The 16,458-nt window shown below is 33.1% G+C and overlaps 1 protein-coding gene across 4 annotated transcripts in view; it reads right to left on the reverse strand.

Annotated features, from left to right (window-relative positions):
* PHIP (PHIP subunit of CUL4-Ring ligase complex) overlaps positions 1 to 16,458 on the reverse strand; it is a 143,925-nt gene that overhangs the window by 78,743 nt on the left and 48,724 nt on the right. For all 4 annotated transcript variants that reach the window (XM_081530386.1, XM_081530388.1, XM_081530387.1 and 1 more), the window contains exons 8-15: positions 16,167 to 16,388; positions 15,791 to 15,891; positions 13,718 to 13,788; positions 12,257 to 12,357; positions 12,119 to 12,159; positions 11,261 to 11,359; positions 9,623 to 9,776; positions 9,072 to 9,206 (exon numbers count right to left, since the gene is read on the reverse strand). In XM_081530386.1, the coding sequence (XP_081386512.1) occupies positions 9,072 to 9,206; positions 9,623 to 9,776; positions 11,261 to 11,359; positions 12,119 to 12,159; positions 12,257 to 12,357; positions 13,718 to 13,788; positions 15,791 to 15,891; positions 16,167 to 16,388 (924 nt within the window). The remainder of the gene's footprint in view (positions 1 to 9,071; positions 9,207 to 9,622; positions 9,777 to 11,260; positions 11,360 to 12,118; positions 12,160 to 12,256; positions 12,358 to 13,717; positions 13,789 to 15,790; positions 15,892 to 16,166; positions 16,389 to 16,458) is intronic.

The raw sequence follows: 16,458 nt of genomic DNA on the forward strand, positions 1-16,458 counted from the left end.
CTACATTCAAAAATGAAACGGAAGAAAATAAATATCCTTTCCATTCACATTAAAGTTATAAAGTTAAATGAAGCTGTATTATTTATCAACTATGCTTCAATTAAAAAATATATTTAGGAAATAAAGTTAATGAATCTATCATAAAATTAAATGCTCAATAGGAGAGTAAGTCAACATAAAATTTAGTATTATGTATAACTTATTCTAGTGCTTATAAGCATGCTCTAATAAGTTTAAAAACAAAAAAAAACCCACCAAATTTTCAAAATAAGTAAAGTTTAGATGAACTCTTCCCCTAATAATATCAAGCATGCTTGCTACATACTATTTGGGACATATGTAAACAAAAACCACACAATAAAACTCATACTTATTAAATCACAATAAAGAAAGCTGAGAAAAATCAATGAGACAATGTTTACTTATTAATGCAAAAACTTCAAGAATAGGAGTTGAAAAAAAAAATAGAAAAATATATTCAGTAACTATGATAAGGATATTTTGTTCTGTTTTTTACAGTAAAAGATGAAAAGACCAGAAGTTAAAATGACTCCTTTGTAGGAAAACTCTCATACTGACTGAAGAATTCTAGAAATATTTCCAAGAAATGAGCAGCAGAATCTTGTTGGAGGCTTATATTCAACTTGGAAAAAATTAAATCAATACAAAAACTTATGAATTAAGAGTTTTGATGATGACAGAACTGTCATATTTAATGAAGAATGTTGTTGTTTTAGTTGCTAAGTCATGTCTGACTCTTCTGCAACCCCTGGACGGTAGCTCTCTATGCTCCTCTGTCCATGTCATTTCCCAGGCAAGAACACTGGAATGGGTAGGTTGCCATTTCCTTCTCCAGGGTATCCTTCTGTCTCAGGGATTGAACCCAACTGTCCTCCATGGACAGGTGGATTCTTACCACTGAGTTAATGGGGAAGCCCTTAATGAAGAATACTAATGCCCTTTTCAAGGCAGAATTCAAATCCACAACTTCTAATATAATTCTTGTCAAGTAGAAAGATGAATACTTAAAGGAGACAGAAGAGTGAGGCCTAAGAATGAAAAGACCTCTCCTCTAGTAATGGGTACATCACTTAGTATCTCTGGGAAATGACAGAGATCATTTAAATGATCACTCGAGCCCTACTCAATTCTAAAATCCTTAACACCTAATTTTCAAGAAGCCTTTTGGAAGAATTGGATAATCTGGAAATGAGGTATGCTAAAAGCTCCAGCATGCATACTAAAATTACAGGGTCTAAGTCACATCAACTGTGAGGAACATACTAGAGATGAATTCAAGAAGTATGTATTTCTAAAGGAACTCAATCAGGACGGTTAAAATATGGGCTTTCTTAACGCAGAATCATCTTCTTAATGGAATTACCCCACGTCTATGACCAGGGTCAATTTTTGTGTGGCTCAGACAGTAAAGAATCCGCCTGCAATGCAGGAGACCCAGGTTCGATCCCTGGGTTGGGAAGATCCCCTGGAAAAGGGAATGGCCACCCACTCAAGTACTTCCCTCATAGCTCAGTCAGTAATGAATCTACCTGCAATGCAGAAGACCCAGGTTTGATTCCTGGGTCGGGAAGATCCCATGGAGAAGGGAATGGCAATCCACTCCAGTATTCTTGCCTGGAAAATCCCATGGATAGAGGAGCCTCATAGGCTCCAGTCCACAGGGTCCCAAAGAGTCAGACACAACTGAGCAACTAACGTTTTCACTTTAAAATATATTATTTAAAAAAAAAATACTATTGATTAGAAGGGAATAAGTATCTCACCGAGAAAATACTCCACAATTTAAAATTACCCTAATACTTTTATGAGATAGACTCGTATCCCAAGAATAAAAGAGCTGAAAAACTAAAATTATGCTAAGAATTACCTGTAGAAAGCCCTTCCTTATGTATAAAGAACCTTTAAAGCTTATCAACCCAGGGAAGAATAAACTTAATTAAGAATGTGCATGAAAACTTAATTAAGAATGTGCATGAGATACTGGAGACAGACAGTTATAACTATGATTAAAATATGCTTTGGTCACCTTCTAACTACTACTATAGTTAAGTGTAAATAAATAATGTATCTTAAGGGAAACTATCACACTTCAGTTGTCCAGGTATCAAATTACTTTAAAAGATTATTTCTAAATATTTACTTTAACACTGAAAATTCTTTAATTAATGGCAACATTATTACATACAAATTAAAGATGGCTATTTATAATAAATGGCTCCAAGATAAAGTTAATATAAAAAAGAAAATTGTTGTAAGTGGCTTGATAAAACCAGTAAACATCTAAAAGAGATTTTGAGGAATTCTAACAGTCATCAAAAGAAAAATGTATTACCAAATAAAGAACTCATTTTCAAATTTATATTTTGTTAACCCATATTCTGATTTCTCTGAGGAAGTAATACTGTTAATCAAGTCCACCTTGAAATTTATTCTCTTCTGTTGGCCTCTCTGACACAGCAACAGTGTACTGTCTTTCCAACACACTTTCTAGAGACTGTAATCTCGTCTCCATTCTGCTAAACATGTTCAAGGGTTGACCCTTAAACAATGGAGATTAGGGCTGCCAACACTCTGTACAAAAATCCACATATAACTTATAGCATTCCTGCATATATGCAGTTTCTCTATCCCAACAGTCTGCATTGTGTGGATTCAACTAACCATAGATTAGGTATGATTCTAGGGTAGTACACTGCAGTATTTATGACTGAAAAAATTTGTACCTAAGTGGACCTGCACAGCTCAAGCCAACGTTGTTCAAGGGTCAACTGTACTTGTAAACGTTTAAATCTGCTACACTGTCCTCTCCATCTCTATGAGGTAGACAGTGTTCTACACAGAAGACCATAGTTCTTCCTCTCTACAACTAGCCTTTCCAAGTAGTCTATCTCCAAGTCCTGGCTGTCCATTAACACAAAGATAGCCCAACAATATGTCACAATAAACGTATGAAAATATGTTTTCTCTCACATCTTTCATATTTCCATTAATAGTATTATTGTTGTCAAGATTACATAGGCTCAACACTCTCCACACATTAAATTTTCTGTTACTCTCTAGCTCTAATCTTTTTACCATCACAAAACACCAAGTCTTACATAATTTTCTTTCACAAATTTACTACCCATTCCTGTAATATTTCATTATGATTTCACTGATGAAAGCAGATTTCCACCTATCCAATTTCATACCTGAAATACTACCACTGGCAACCAAGCTATTCTTCTCTTAAGTTTTTGGAATATAAAGTAACTTATAAATTAATTTACCAATTAACTCCCACTAGGTTAAATATTCTTTATGTTTACAAGTAATATGAGGGTACCAACAAGCCACTTCACTTTATGTTTTTTATTTTATTACCCATTTTTTCAAAATCTATTCCAGAAAAACTTGATAAATTACTCTATGAACATGTCTTAACATTTTTTATTTGGTTATTAATATAGTTCTCTTACTTCTTCTTCCTCTGACCATTCACCCTGAAGTGATCCTTACATCTTTAGATGTACCAATTATCTTTCCTTATAAGCTATCTATCATTTCTAACTATTTAGCCACATTTACCTTTTCAGGTATATTTTATCTCCCCAAAAACTGCAGCAAGGTGGAGTAAAAAAGACAAAAAAGGGACAACGTCTACGTTCTGTGCTTATGTACAAAATAAGCACTCAGATATATGCTAATTAAAATGTTTATACCTGCATATATACATTCTATAATTTTATATACTTTCCCTTACAACTATCAAATCTCAAATATCCCTGTGATAGCAAATCATGGAACACGTCAAAAAATTACTATGTAGAAGTAATTCACCAAATATAGTATGACAAGCTAGAGACAAGTTCACATTCAGGGCAACAAATTTTAAGATATGTTTTTCATACCAAGATATAGATGGGAAAGAGACAGACAGAATCAAAAGAATCCCAGAAATCTGAAAGAAAATGACAATAACTCAAGTTTATAATCAGAAGATTGAAGGTAATTTCTTACGCAGAGAGGCTGAAACAAAGACTAGAAGCATAAAAAGAAGTTCTTTTAACAAACAGAGTGCAAGTATATGATATCTTGTTAGATGATGATAGGTAGTGAGATAAGAGGGAAGGAAGGAGAAAAAAAGGAAAAAGAGATGAAGGAAGAGAGAGGAAGAGAAAGGTCTTGAAATCTTGATTCACAAGAGAACACAATATGAGATATACCTATTTCGAGCTTATTTCTCCCTTTCCTAGATACATGTAGCTACAGTCATCCAAAACTAAAACAGAAGTCACACTGAGAACATGTTAATGTCAGAAGTATGCATGTGCAAAAATTCTGAGTGGTAGATTGGCAGCCTCTGCTTGTTTGGAACGTTGCAAGGAGAAATATATTGTTCTGGATTAGTGGACACTGGAACATTTTTTTTTTAATCTCTTAAGTAAAAGAAAGGTTAACAATTATAAAAATAAGGAAAATTTGATTACATAAATGAAAATTGTTATTTGGAATTTACCCAGGAAACAACAAAAGCAAAGCAAAACTCAAATTCAGTAAAACTGCTTTCTAGCCAGAGACATTGTACTCTTCAATATCAAAACCAGACAAAAGGTAAAAACTAGAGCTTTGAAAAACATTATAGAAATAGAAAGATATGAAAAGACAGACAGACAGACACAGCTACAACAACAGAAATAGAAGAGAGCAGAAAAGATACAGCGAAGGTGCCAGACATACAACAAAAGCTACTAAAATGGGATCTACAAATTCCAAATGGCCTAGTACTAAGAAATTTCAGTCTCTTTTCGTATCTTTTCAAATCAACTTAATATTCATTTTAGTTAAACCTGTAGTTAAAACTTAGCTGTACTGTGATAATTTAAAGGGAAAAAGGGGTATAAAAACAACTCTGTTTTTAGGAACATTTATGGTTGTATTTAAACTTCTAAACTTGCCTATCTCTTTCAGAGAATGGGGAATATTACAAAAGCCCTCAACTTTAGTTAAGAGAGTCTGTACACATTTTCAAGTTATTTGGAGGATTAATTTATCTGCCTCTTTGAATTTAATAGGACTTTAGAGCCTCTTTACTAGAATTCAGAACCCTTATCAAAACAAGATAAAGTTTATCTCCTGCCACTGCCAAAGACAAAATGTGGGCTTGCTCAACTCTGTGCTCAACTCTGTGCTATTAGTTTGAAATAGTCTTAATATATACTATCAACCTTCAATAAAATATCCCAAAATACTCAACCTTTGCCCAGAATACTCAAGTTACATAGGATCTGTTCAGCTGAAATAGGAATAACTGACTAAGCTTTCAGATGAACATAAAAAAGTAAAGCTTAAGGCCTAGAATTAGCATTTTTTTTGTTGTTGTTCTTTGAAGAATAAAGTTATCTCATGTTAATCTTCTCTTTAGCTTCTTTCTCTGGTTCATTAAAAAAAGAAAAGGGCTCAAGCTTTCGGCCTTACATAGTATGCTTTTTCAACAAATACTTTTAAAAGTTTATGTTAAGATTACTTTATTTTTAGTTAGAAGATGAGAAACAACAGAGGGCAGGAGAGAGCAAGGAGCAGGGACTGTCTGTCCCATTTTATGTCCTGAGGTAAACCATCTCCCTCATCAAACTTCTTATAAGTAACAAAAACAAACCCAACACACACCCCCTCAAGTGCTTTTATCATGCAGATCCTCTATTAAGAGGAAAGCTAGCAATAAAAGTAAGGAAAATAACCCCATCAGTTTTTCTAGACAATACCACCAGCAAGTTGGGAATCTATTTATAAGATTTTGAAATAAGGGAATTATGTAAGCAGACAAGGAATTGAAACATTTTTATCTCAATTCTCAATCTTAAATCTTTTAATCTGTTTACAGATTTAGGTGGTCTTGAAAAGATTTTAAAAACTGTGCTTGATACAGAAAAAAAAAAAGGAATTAGAATATTTATCTGAGGATATCATGTGCCATACTAAAATGTTTTATATTTTAAAATCTATTACCTTTGTTAATAAATTTGTTAAATTGTAATCACTATATATGAAACATGGATTTTTAAAAATACTTTGAAGATAAAAGATTTTTTACTTAAAAAAAATTTTTTTAATTTCTGTAACAGGCGAAAAGAGTGCAGTAAAATGCTGATTAATACAAAATAATTATTTGTCACATGGTTTTATTACCTTTTGTAAAGGTATAAATTTCAAGTACAAAATTCAAAGCAGTCGTCTCAAAATAGACTTGATATTTTTTACCAATTTGTATACAGAATTTCTGTTCTTCTAAAGGTACAATTTACATCCCTTATTTCCTGGCTTGATGGCAAAATGTAAGCTTCAATTTTGAAACTCACATGGAACAGTACTTAATCTCAACACTTAGTGTAAACTTTTACCATTTCTAGTCTAAAAATGGGGTATATTCCACTAGAATTATTCATCCTTTAAATCATCCCAGGCACTATAATGAGTCCCTCTACATGGTGTTCAAGAAGTGTTTAGTAAATTGAACTTATGATCTAATACAATTAAATACGTACAATTTAATACCATGGATTGAATTTGTACTTGTCAACTTCTGTTATTTTAGTAACTCAAAAACTTACTGATAGCTACACACAGCCAAAGAGTTATAACTATAGCCAAAACTCAACATTCATGATAGCAGATAGTGAACACAAGCTTCTACTTCTCCCTCAAATGGTTTTTATTTTCTTAATAGCAATGCTGGATGCTTTATCTTCTATCTGCCTATAGATTAAAAAAAAAAAAATGAAATAAACAAAGGAGTGAAGAGCAAAAAGTAGGGCACTTAGATAACTTACAAATTAAGAGACAGGAAAAAACCATCAAGCTAAATAATAAGATCTCAAAAGATCTACCTCAAAGCTATCATTATGAAAATATTTTCCCTCTGGAAATATCACTAACTGGACATAGCTGGAAGTTAGCTAGCTATATGTAAACAACCAACCATAACTCGAGACAGCATAGCATTAAGAACACATTAGCAGGGGACAAAAAACATGGGTTTAAACTCCAAGTGCCCATATGATAGCTTAGTGATCTGGGTAAACGTGGGCAAATCACTTCATCTCTGTACAGTTTCTCCATTCATAAAACCAGTAACAATAAAATCCACCCCAATTATATTGCAAGGTTTCATGAGGCCCAAATGAGGTATTATGCATTTCGGAAGTAGAAGTACTTAAGAAGCTGTAAAGATCATGCAAAAAATTAAAAGGAGTATCTGTATTTTAACAAGATGAGGGGTAGCTCAAGTTCCAGTTTTTTAAATGCAAGATATTTTAACCCTTTTTAGCCTATGTTTTTTCCTCAGAGTTTGAAGATTCTATAGATATCATCCAATTCTACTATTACAAAAATCTGTTTCTTCCCCTCTTTATAGGCTTTTTTCCTATCTTATTCATAGAAAAAACAGGAAAATAGCTTTATCTAAAACTCTTATTAAACAAATAATACTTTATAAGGCAGTAATGTAACTAACCCCTTGCCTAATTTCAAAGAGTATATAACATAATACGGCTGACTTCTACTCCTGGTTACCTCACTAACTTTTAATGGTCTAAGAGCAAGTCACTTCAATCTCAAGAAGCTGTAGTTCTTGTATCTACAGACAAGGTGGAGTATTATTGTGATCAACTTACCTGATGAGGAAAAATTCACCTTCATAACTGAAAGGTGAGAGTAATATTCAAGTATGAGAGAAAACTTTCCCTCCAAAAACTCTACTAATACATCAGAGATCTTTGAAAATATGAAACTAACATGTGTAGCCCACAATTTATGTTCTTTTGAAGCTATAAAGGCCAACTGAGACAGGACTTCCTTATTCGACAGAGATGTTCCAAAAAGGAGCAAATCAGAAACACACGGACAGAGAAGGAGAGAGGAAAAAATTTTTCATGTGCATAGTTAAGGATTTACTTTAAAAAAAAATTCTCCTCTATATACATAATCACAAAGGAAATCCATCTATCACTAACATTTGTACTCCAAATAATTAACACTGTCTTTTTAGAAAAGAATCTGACCAATCTTATATCTTATCTTATGAAGACTGAGGCATAGTGACAACAGCTAAAATTAATTTCTTCACTGATAAAAATTTCTTTCATATTCTGCTTATTACACAGAAGTAACTTTACTATGATTATCAATCAAGTAGAGTGTCACTTGTATGAAAAATTTCACAAGCCATTATATTTTACAAATGACTGGTTTTTGTCAAATAGTTTTTTTGCAAAATAATTCTGGCCATACACATATTAATGATATTGCTTTATGATTTATTACTAGAGGCTTTTACAATTGATTTTTTAAATTTAATCATATTAAAATAGTAGACACATGCCTGCCTTTTTGTTTGCTTTGCTGAAAGGCATCCCTAATATATGGTAAGGGACAAAAACCAAAATGTCTAGGTACACAAAGTCAGCATCTGAGGGGCACTTCTGTCTTTATAGAGTAGAGGAGTGAAACACTGCACATTACGTTTTAAGATATTAAACCACTGCAACTTAAATACTCAGCAGAATACGTCAAATATCTATTTAAGAAACAAAATGTGGAGGGAAAAAGGGCTTAACCCAAAGAAATATCTAATATACCATAATGATAAAAAGCAAGAATATCTGTTTCTTTGGCTTTAATTTAAAATTGATATATCTGAATCAAATTCTGTTGTACTGGAGGACTGCTGATAAAATACAATGACACAGTTTTTATAATTTCTTCACATGGTTTTTGAAACATTTTTCTTATCTATATTGTTATTTCATACTTGTTAGTTTTTCAACATTTCACTATAACAACTATTTCAAAAACTAAACTAGTTATATCACAATAAATAGTTATTATAATATACACAATTTTCTTTTAAATTTAGCATTTAATAAAAGTATGGAATAAATAACTTTTTTGAAACTTAAGGTGAAAATGTCTGAACCAAGTCTTAAATGGATTTCCTTTGTGATATGCAGGGGACCTGTATCAACAACTCCCCAAATCTTTAACAGCTATCAAATGAAGAGATTGATAATTACCATATTAAAATAAGATCGAATTTTGACTCCTCTTGACAGATCCCACACTATCACATTTCCATCATGACCAGCAGAAAAGAGAACTCTTGGATCAAATGGGTGTGGCTCAAGAACAAATACCTCATCTTCATGACCCTGAAATATTTTATAAGTGTTAAAGAATTATAAATATTAAAAGATAAAAAGAAAATTCAAACACCAATATGACAACATTTCTGTAAATGGTAAAAATCTTCAAATTTATCAAATGTATAATAAAAAAGCTGAGCTAAAATAAAATCACTGTCCAGGGATTTGCTATTATTGAGTGAAACCTGAGAATACTATTTACTGATCCAGCCCTGAATGTTAAAAAAAAATAGCTAGATCCACCTTTCTAAGCCAAACATGTCTAACTTCATTTTAAAATTATTTCCATTCTCCCAAAAAGACCTATTAGCCAGCACGTAAGAGATTTCAGATAACATAAAAGACTTTATTTCTTAACAAAAATATTCTATTTTACAACCAGCTTCAGTTTATACCAAATAAAAATTAGTCTTTTTTCTCACCATCAGGACATGAATTAGTTGACCGGTGTAAGAATTCCAAACTTTCAAAGTCATGTTATTAACTGCAGTTATAACTGTATTGTCATGTCGATCCCATGCTACCATAGTTACTTTCATTTTTGTGATTTTATCTTCTATCCCTTGAAGGTTTTGGCTGAAAGTGATGGAGGCAGTATTTGTTTACAATGATATTATTTATTAAAATATCAGCATGACAAAAACCTAAATGTATTTTCTTAGTTTACATTCATTAACATGGATAACTAACTATTGCTTAACACAGTATTTCATTTTTTTTTAATTTATTTATTTTAATTGGAAGCTAATTACAATATTGTAGTGGTTTTGCCATACAGTGACATGAATCAACCACAGGTGTACATGTGTTCCCCATCCTGAACCCCCCCTCCCACCTCCCTCCCCATCCCATCCCTCTGGGTCATCCCAGTGCACCAGCCCCAAGCACCTGTCTCATGCATAGAACCTGGACTGGCGGTTCATTTCTCATATGATAATATACATGTTTCAATGCCATTCTACCTATTCATCCCACCCTCGTCCTCTCCCACAAAGTTCAAAAGACTGTTCTATACATCTGTGTCTCTTATGCTATCTCGCATATAGGTTTATGGTTACCATCTTTCTAAATTCCATATATATGCGTTAGTAAACTACACTGGGAGAAGGCAATGGCACCCCACTCCAGTACTCTTGCCTGGAAAATCCCATGGATGGAGAAGCCTTGGTAGGCTACAGTCCATGGGGTCGCTAAGAGTCAGACACGACTGAGCGACTTCACTTTCACTTTTCCCTTTCATGCACCGGGGAAGGAAATGGCAACCCACTCCAGTGTTCTTGCCGGGAGAATCCCAGGGACGGGGGAGCCTAGTGGGCTGCCATCTATGGGGTCGCACAGAGTCGGACACGACTGAAGCGACTTAGCAGCAGCAGCAAACTATATTGGTTAACACAGTATTTAAGAATAATTTGAACCAACAAACAAACGATGGCAAAAATCACTGCATGGAGTCAGCAAAATCAGGATTCCAACGCTCCTATGCTCCTTAGTAATAGATGAGCTTGAGTAAATATGACTGACTTTAATATCTTTCTGGGTCTAAGACCTCTGTGCCCTGCTGCTCACTCTCCATCTTGTACTGTTGCTGTCATGCCCTGATACTTTGCTCCTCATCCAAGACTACTATATGTAAATACAAATAGAAAAAAAAGTTAAAATATTAAAACCAAAATGATAGTTTCAACATGTAGTATGATTTCTCTTGGCTAGAGATAACCAGTGGATATACCACGTCATCCCTGTGTCAGATGCAACACTGTACGTTCTAGTTTTCTTTAAAAAGTAGTAAAAGGTACAGCTATTCTTACAGTACTATCATACTGTCAACAAAACTGAACAGCAGAGTATCATTAATTCACATACAGGGCAAAAACTCATTTTATAAAAATCAACATTTTCATCTCCAAAAGCACCTCTAATTATCACCGAAAAGTAATCAGTTTAACATGGATTATGATACATGCTTTTATAGGGTGAGTCTCACACTAACCTGTAAAATAGCTTTACAACTTTGAATGATCTAGATATATCTATGTAATATTTCAAATGTGATCTCTTACCCTGCTGGCCGAGTAGCCATATCCAGCAAAATACTCTTCCATTCTCTTCGTTTAAATTGCCAAATACGTGCTGTCCCATCACGACTGCCACTTACAAATCTGCAAAGGAGCCCACCCCCCAAAGAAAAAAAATAATCACATGTGCTTTACCAAAATGCACTTTCCAATAGAGTTATATTTTTAAAAATGCTAAAAACACCTTTCATTTTTCCTTACACAGCCTTCTAATATAATAGATTATTCTACCTGATATTTTCTGCAAATCTAAGAATTTCTGAAACATCAGAGGCTTTTAAAATGTTACATACATACACACATTCTAATATATGTGGCTAGGTCTCATAATGTTCAAAAGTGACTCAAGGCCACTATTTACTACCTTAGAAAGAGAATTGATACTTTCCAAGAGAAAAACACTGATTTTCCTCTCAACATTTTACTCAAGATGTAAATATCGTTTTTAAATTTAAAACAAGAATATGAGAAAACTTACACAATTATCATCTAAGTTTATTATCAATAAATACTTCTGCTTCAAATATTACATTATAATGTATTTCCAATCTTCACTAAAAGTTTCCTTACACCTTGATATGTATAGAATATATGTAGGGTGGATGAAAGTCCCTATTATTTAAAAAAAAAGTGGCCAAATAAATTAACGTTATTACAGATAAAACATAAACACACATTAACAGGAATGTGATGAAAATTGACTTTTCATCATAACTGGTCAAGATCTTTATCCTAGGTGGCTAATTAACATACAAAGCTAATTAAAACCTGACTATAGAAACTGTCCTTATTTCATATTTGAAAACTAGGATTCAATTTGACAAACAAAAATAATTATTTTACCTGTTACTAGTGTTGGAAAACTGGATACTGTCAACTTTGTCCTATATACAAACAGATGAACAGAGAAGAGGATCCTGAATATAAACTGTTAAGACTCATTTACGTCGTACTCATCTAAGTCTTTTCAACAATACTTACAGTATGAAACTCCAATTCTGATATTTTCTCTGGCTGACCTGATCCAAAAAAATAAACCCTAATAATGTGATCTGTGCTTCCTGTGGCCAGAAACATTCCACCTGAGGAATAACAGCAACATTTATGAGTAAAACACAAGTTGAAAATCTCTGAAAATTAAATAAGAAATGCAAGCAACATTATCATAATATATACTGAATGACTAATATTTCTTTCTAAAACTATTCACATTTATCCTAATGAACATAATACCTCTAACTTGGAATTAAGAGTCTCCTAACATAAGCTTGGACTGGAATTTTTCAGTATTTATAGAAGCTTTCTTCTACAAATGATTTCACTAATAATTACATAATCATGTTAATATTATCAGAAAACATGTCTTAATTCTGCTAAAATCCCTCTCCCGCCCCATTTCCCCATCTGCTAAAATCCTACCAAGTATTTAAGGGCCAACTCCTTCACTACAGGCCTTCCAGGCTTGCAATCCAATACGCCTCCTCTCCTCTGAACTCTCATTACGACTTTGTCTTGGGGCACATACATTCTACTTGGCATTACAGCTATTTGTACGTGAAGTTTTACTCTCTCTCAGAATCAATACCCTCCCACAGTGTTGAAAACAATGCTATATAAAATTGCATCTAGAGTACTCTGAAGCATATGCAGAGCCTATATTTGTATTAATACTAGAAGTAAAACCGTCCGCATGGCAGTAGCAGTGGAAATCGAGAAGCTAGAAATTAAAGATGTTTAGATATTGGTACAGCAAAAATAAGACTCATGTCATCAGTTTGCAATCACTTGTCTCTGGTACTATTGCTAACCACAATTATGAAAGGAAAAGAAAAGGTAAACTGTGGAAAGAACTAGTATTAGGAACATTAATTCATGCTTCATTTTCTCATCAATTCACTTAAAACCTCCAGATCACAATCTGTTTATCAAGATTCCAATATCCAGGAAAAATGCTACTACGTAAACTCAAAATGTAACTGGAATTTCATCACTGCTATATAGCTATTTTTTGAAGAGAAAATAAGAACAATCTGGAGCAAATTAAGTCTGTACAAATGTCTATCAATCTATTTTACTCAGCCATAAGTACCACCAAAATTCCTAAAAATATAAACGATTTAAAATACTTTTCTTTCAATGAGATAATTATTCGAAGACTTATTCTTTAACTGTAAAATTTGAAACTATTTCCTCCTACCAAAGAATTATTGTCTTCTTAAAGAAACACTTAATTAGTAACACACTCAACCAAATGAGTATGTAAGCTAAACTCGAGCAAAGTTCAAATATTTATAAACTAATTTATGACCACCCTCTGGTACGTGCAAGAGAATATGATTTCTATTACAACAGTAGGTATATTGCAAAATTTTGTGTGTTCCACAACAAGTCTTCAAATATACAACTTTTAAGTGGAGAGTCAGGAAGAAAAAAAAATCTTACCAGCACTAAAAGATGAACAGATCATTTGAACTCCAGGTCGAGGGCGCTCTGTAAATTTTGCAGGTCTCGGACTGTAATACAAAAAATAACTAATTAAAAATATCGCAAAGAGATCAACATCACCAGAACTCAGCTGTCTCAAAAAATAATTACAGAAGGACAAAATAAGAAGCAACAGATGGCGCCCTTTCTAAAAACAAGTGCAAAATCATTGTGTGTCATGATCAGCAGGATCATGTGGAAACTTTACATATAGATTTTTATAGGAGCTCCTGATTATATAATAATCTATACATGAAACAAAGTCACTGTCCCACCTGACACATGGTTGTTACACTCACTTCTAATCAAATTTAACAGGTTCTCAGTTTCATACAGCAGAACAGTAATGCACAAATATATAATGAAATAAAAGTCACAAATACATAAACTATATTGCTCATTTAAAATAGTGATCTATAGAAAATAGGTCACACTTAACTATGTTTACATTACATAATTATATTACAGATTATACATTTATATTAATAGTACTGACATTACATGCTTACTGTTACAATCAACCATAATGAAGAAAAATTAAATTACGGATTTTATCCATACCAGTTCCAATACATATACAATATATATGTAATATTCCAATACAGTGATTACATTTAAAGCCCTTAACATACATTTCAACCTAGTTTTTCTCAGAATATTAGGAGAGAAAAATATAAAAAATAATTAGAGCCTTCAGTCAGAGTGCACTGCATAACTCTCACTATCCACAGCTACTGAACACAGAATGGTTTCAGTTTTGTGATCATTTAGGGGAAAAATGTACAGAATATTTTGTTAACCGACATTTTAACAAGTTTTATTAATATTCATTAGCTCTGCTATAGCTAAGCGTAACTGATACAGTTTAGAGAAAGTTACTAAAACATTCTTGAAACCTAAACATTTATTTAGAGAAAAAATTTAACTCTAAGTAAATTTATCTGAAATCATATAGGCAATGAAAAGAACTGCTGTCATTAATATCTTACAGACTGTGGTGCATTTTTATTAATGTTTGGCACACGCCAAACAAGCAGCTAGCCAGAGCCCATAACCAGGATGTGGGAAGCGATCATACAGACTGTCATTTAAACACATGCTGGTATTTTTAAAGGGAAAAAACAGATACGCAGGCACACATAATTTATTTTTAAATGTACATTTGAGGAAATATTTTAAGACAAGGCCTAGGATTCAGACCCTCTGAGTTCAGTTCCCAGTTCTGCCACTTATCAGTGTGACCTTACGCAAGTTAACATTTCTGTACCTGAGTATCCTCATCTGTAAAATGGAGGTGAACATCACCTCTCTATTCACAGATTTGTCCAGGGGGTAAATATAGCACTATCCCACCAGATGCACTTGAGAGGCAACATGAAATAGCACAAAACCTGAGGGCAAAGAAATGTTACAGTCCTGGCCTTGCCATTTTTAAAGACTGTTTTAACTATGGGAAAGTCATTTAACCTTTCTTTGCCTAAGTGTCCTTAACCCAAACAAAGTGTTGTCCAGACAACTTATTTTGATAAACCAAAATATCATTATAGGTAAAAGCATAAAAACAAAATGCTATTATGGGGCAGAGGGAAAGGTGCATCTATCTACCTTGATGTAGTTTAGTGAAAATTTAATGATTCCATTTTCCTAAATTTCCCTAGATCTACAATAAAATCTAGGCTATGGTACAATAACAGAAATAACTACAATTCTTCTAAAGAACTAGAACTCTGAAGATTGTGTTCTAAGTACCAGAAGGAGTTACTACAGCATACAAAAAGAAGTAGTAATAAAACAGGCATATTCTGAAAAAGTGAGGGCTAGGAAAAAAGAAATAAATATGTTAACATATAACTTTCTTTAAAGCATGAGAACAAAAAGGAAAGCATAAGACTGAGAGGTCAGTGAAGAGCCAAAACTAATGTTACTCAAGGAGAATAATATAAGTATTCCTATTGTTGACTACTTTATACTTTTGCAATTTCAGCCATTAAGTTAAACATATTTATTCTAAGAAATAAAAGAGCAACTGACTTTATTTTAAGGGTTCCAGCATCCCAGAGCCAAAAACAAATAGTGCCATCTGCCCCAGTAGAAGACAGATATCTCTTTGAGCCACTGCACAATGGTGAGAACTGAAAAAGAAAGAACAAACAATTTTACAAGAGTAACACAGTCCAAATGATAAACCTATTTTTACTAAGATAGCAAATAACAATAACGGTTAAACACTCCAAAATGACAAACATCATGGTTACCTTCATATTTAAAGTCCATGTATTTATAGAGAAAAGAGACACATTCCTTTCTTTATTTTAGTTGGCTTTATACAATGGATTATAAAGGTGGCTTCTTAAAATTTACTTTAAATTGTAACCACAGAGGATTTTTCAGGGGTTAAAATGATTACCTGTAGTGACGTTATAGACGCACTGTGGCCCTGAAGAACAGCCAAAGGCGCACACGTTCGAAGACACCAGACTCGGATCATTTTATCACAACTTCCAGCTGCTATCATGGTATTCTCATAGTTGACAGCCATGTCTGATATTTCAGCAGCATGCCCTCTCAAAGTAGCTAATAATCTCCCATCATCTGTTGCCCAGATTTTCACAAGACAGTCATCAGAACCCTTAAAATAAAAATGGATATTTACTGAATTAACTATAAATTTCAGTTCAAATATTTAACACAGATTTTTA

Source organism: Giraffa tippelskirchi, chromosome 9 (genome assembly GCF_054371585.1).
Source record: "Giraffa tippelskirchi isolate mGirTip1 chromosome 9, T2T-mGirTip1v1.2.pri, whole genome shotgun sequence".
Classification (NCBI taxonomy): Eukaryota; Metazoa; Chordata; class Mammalia; order Artiodactyla; family Giraffidae; genus Giraffa; species Giraffa tippelskirchi.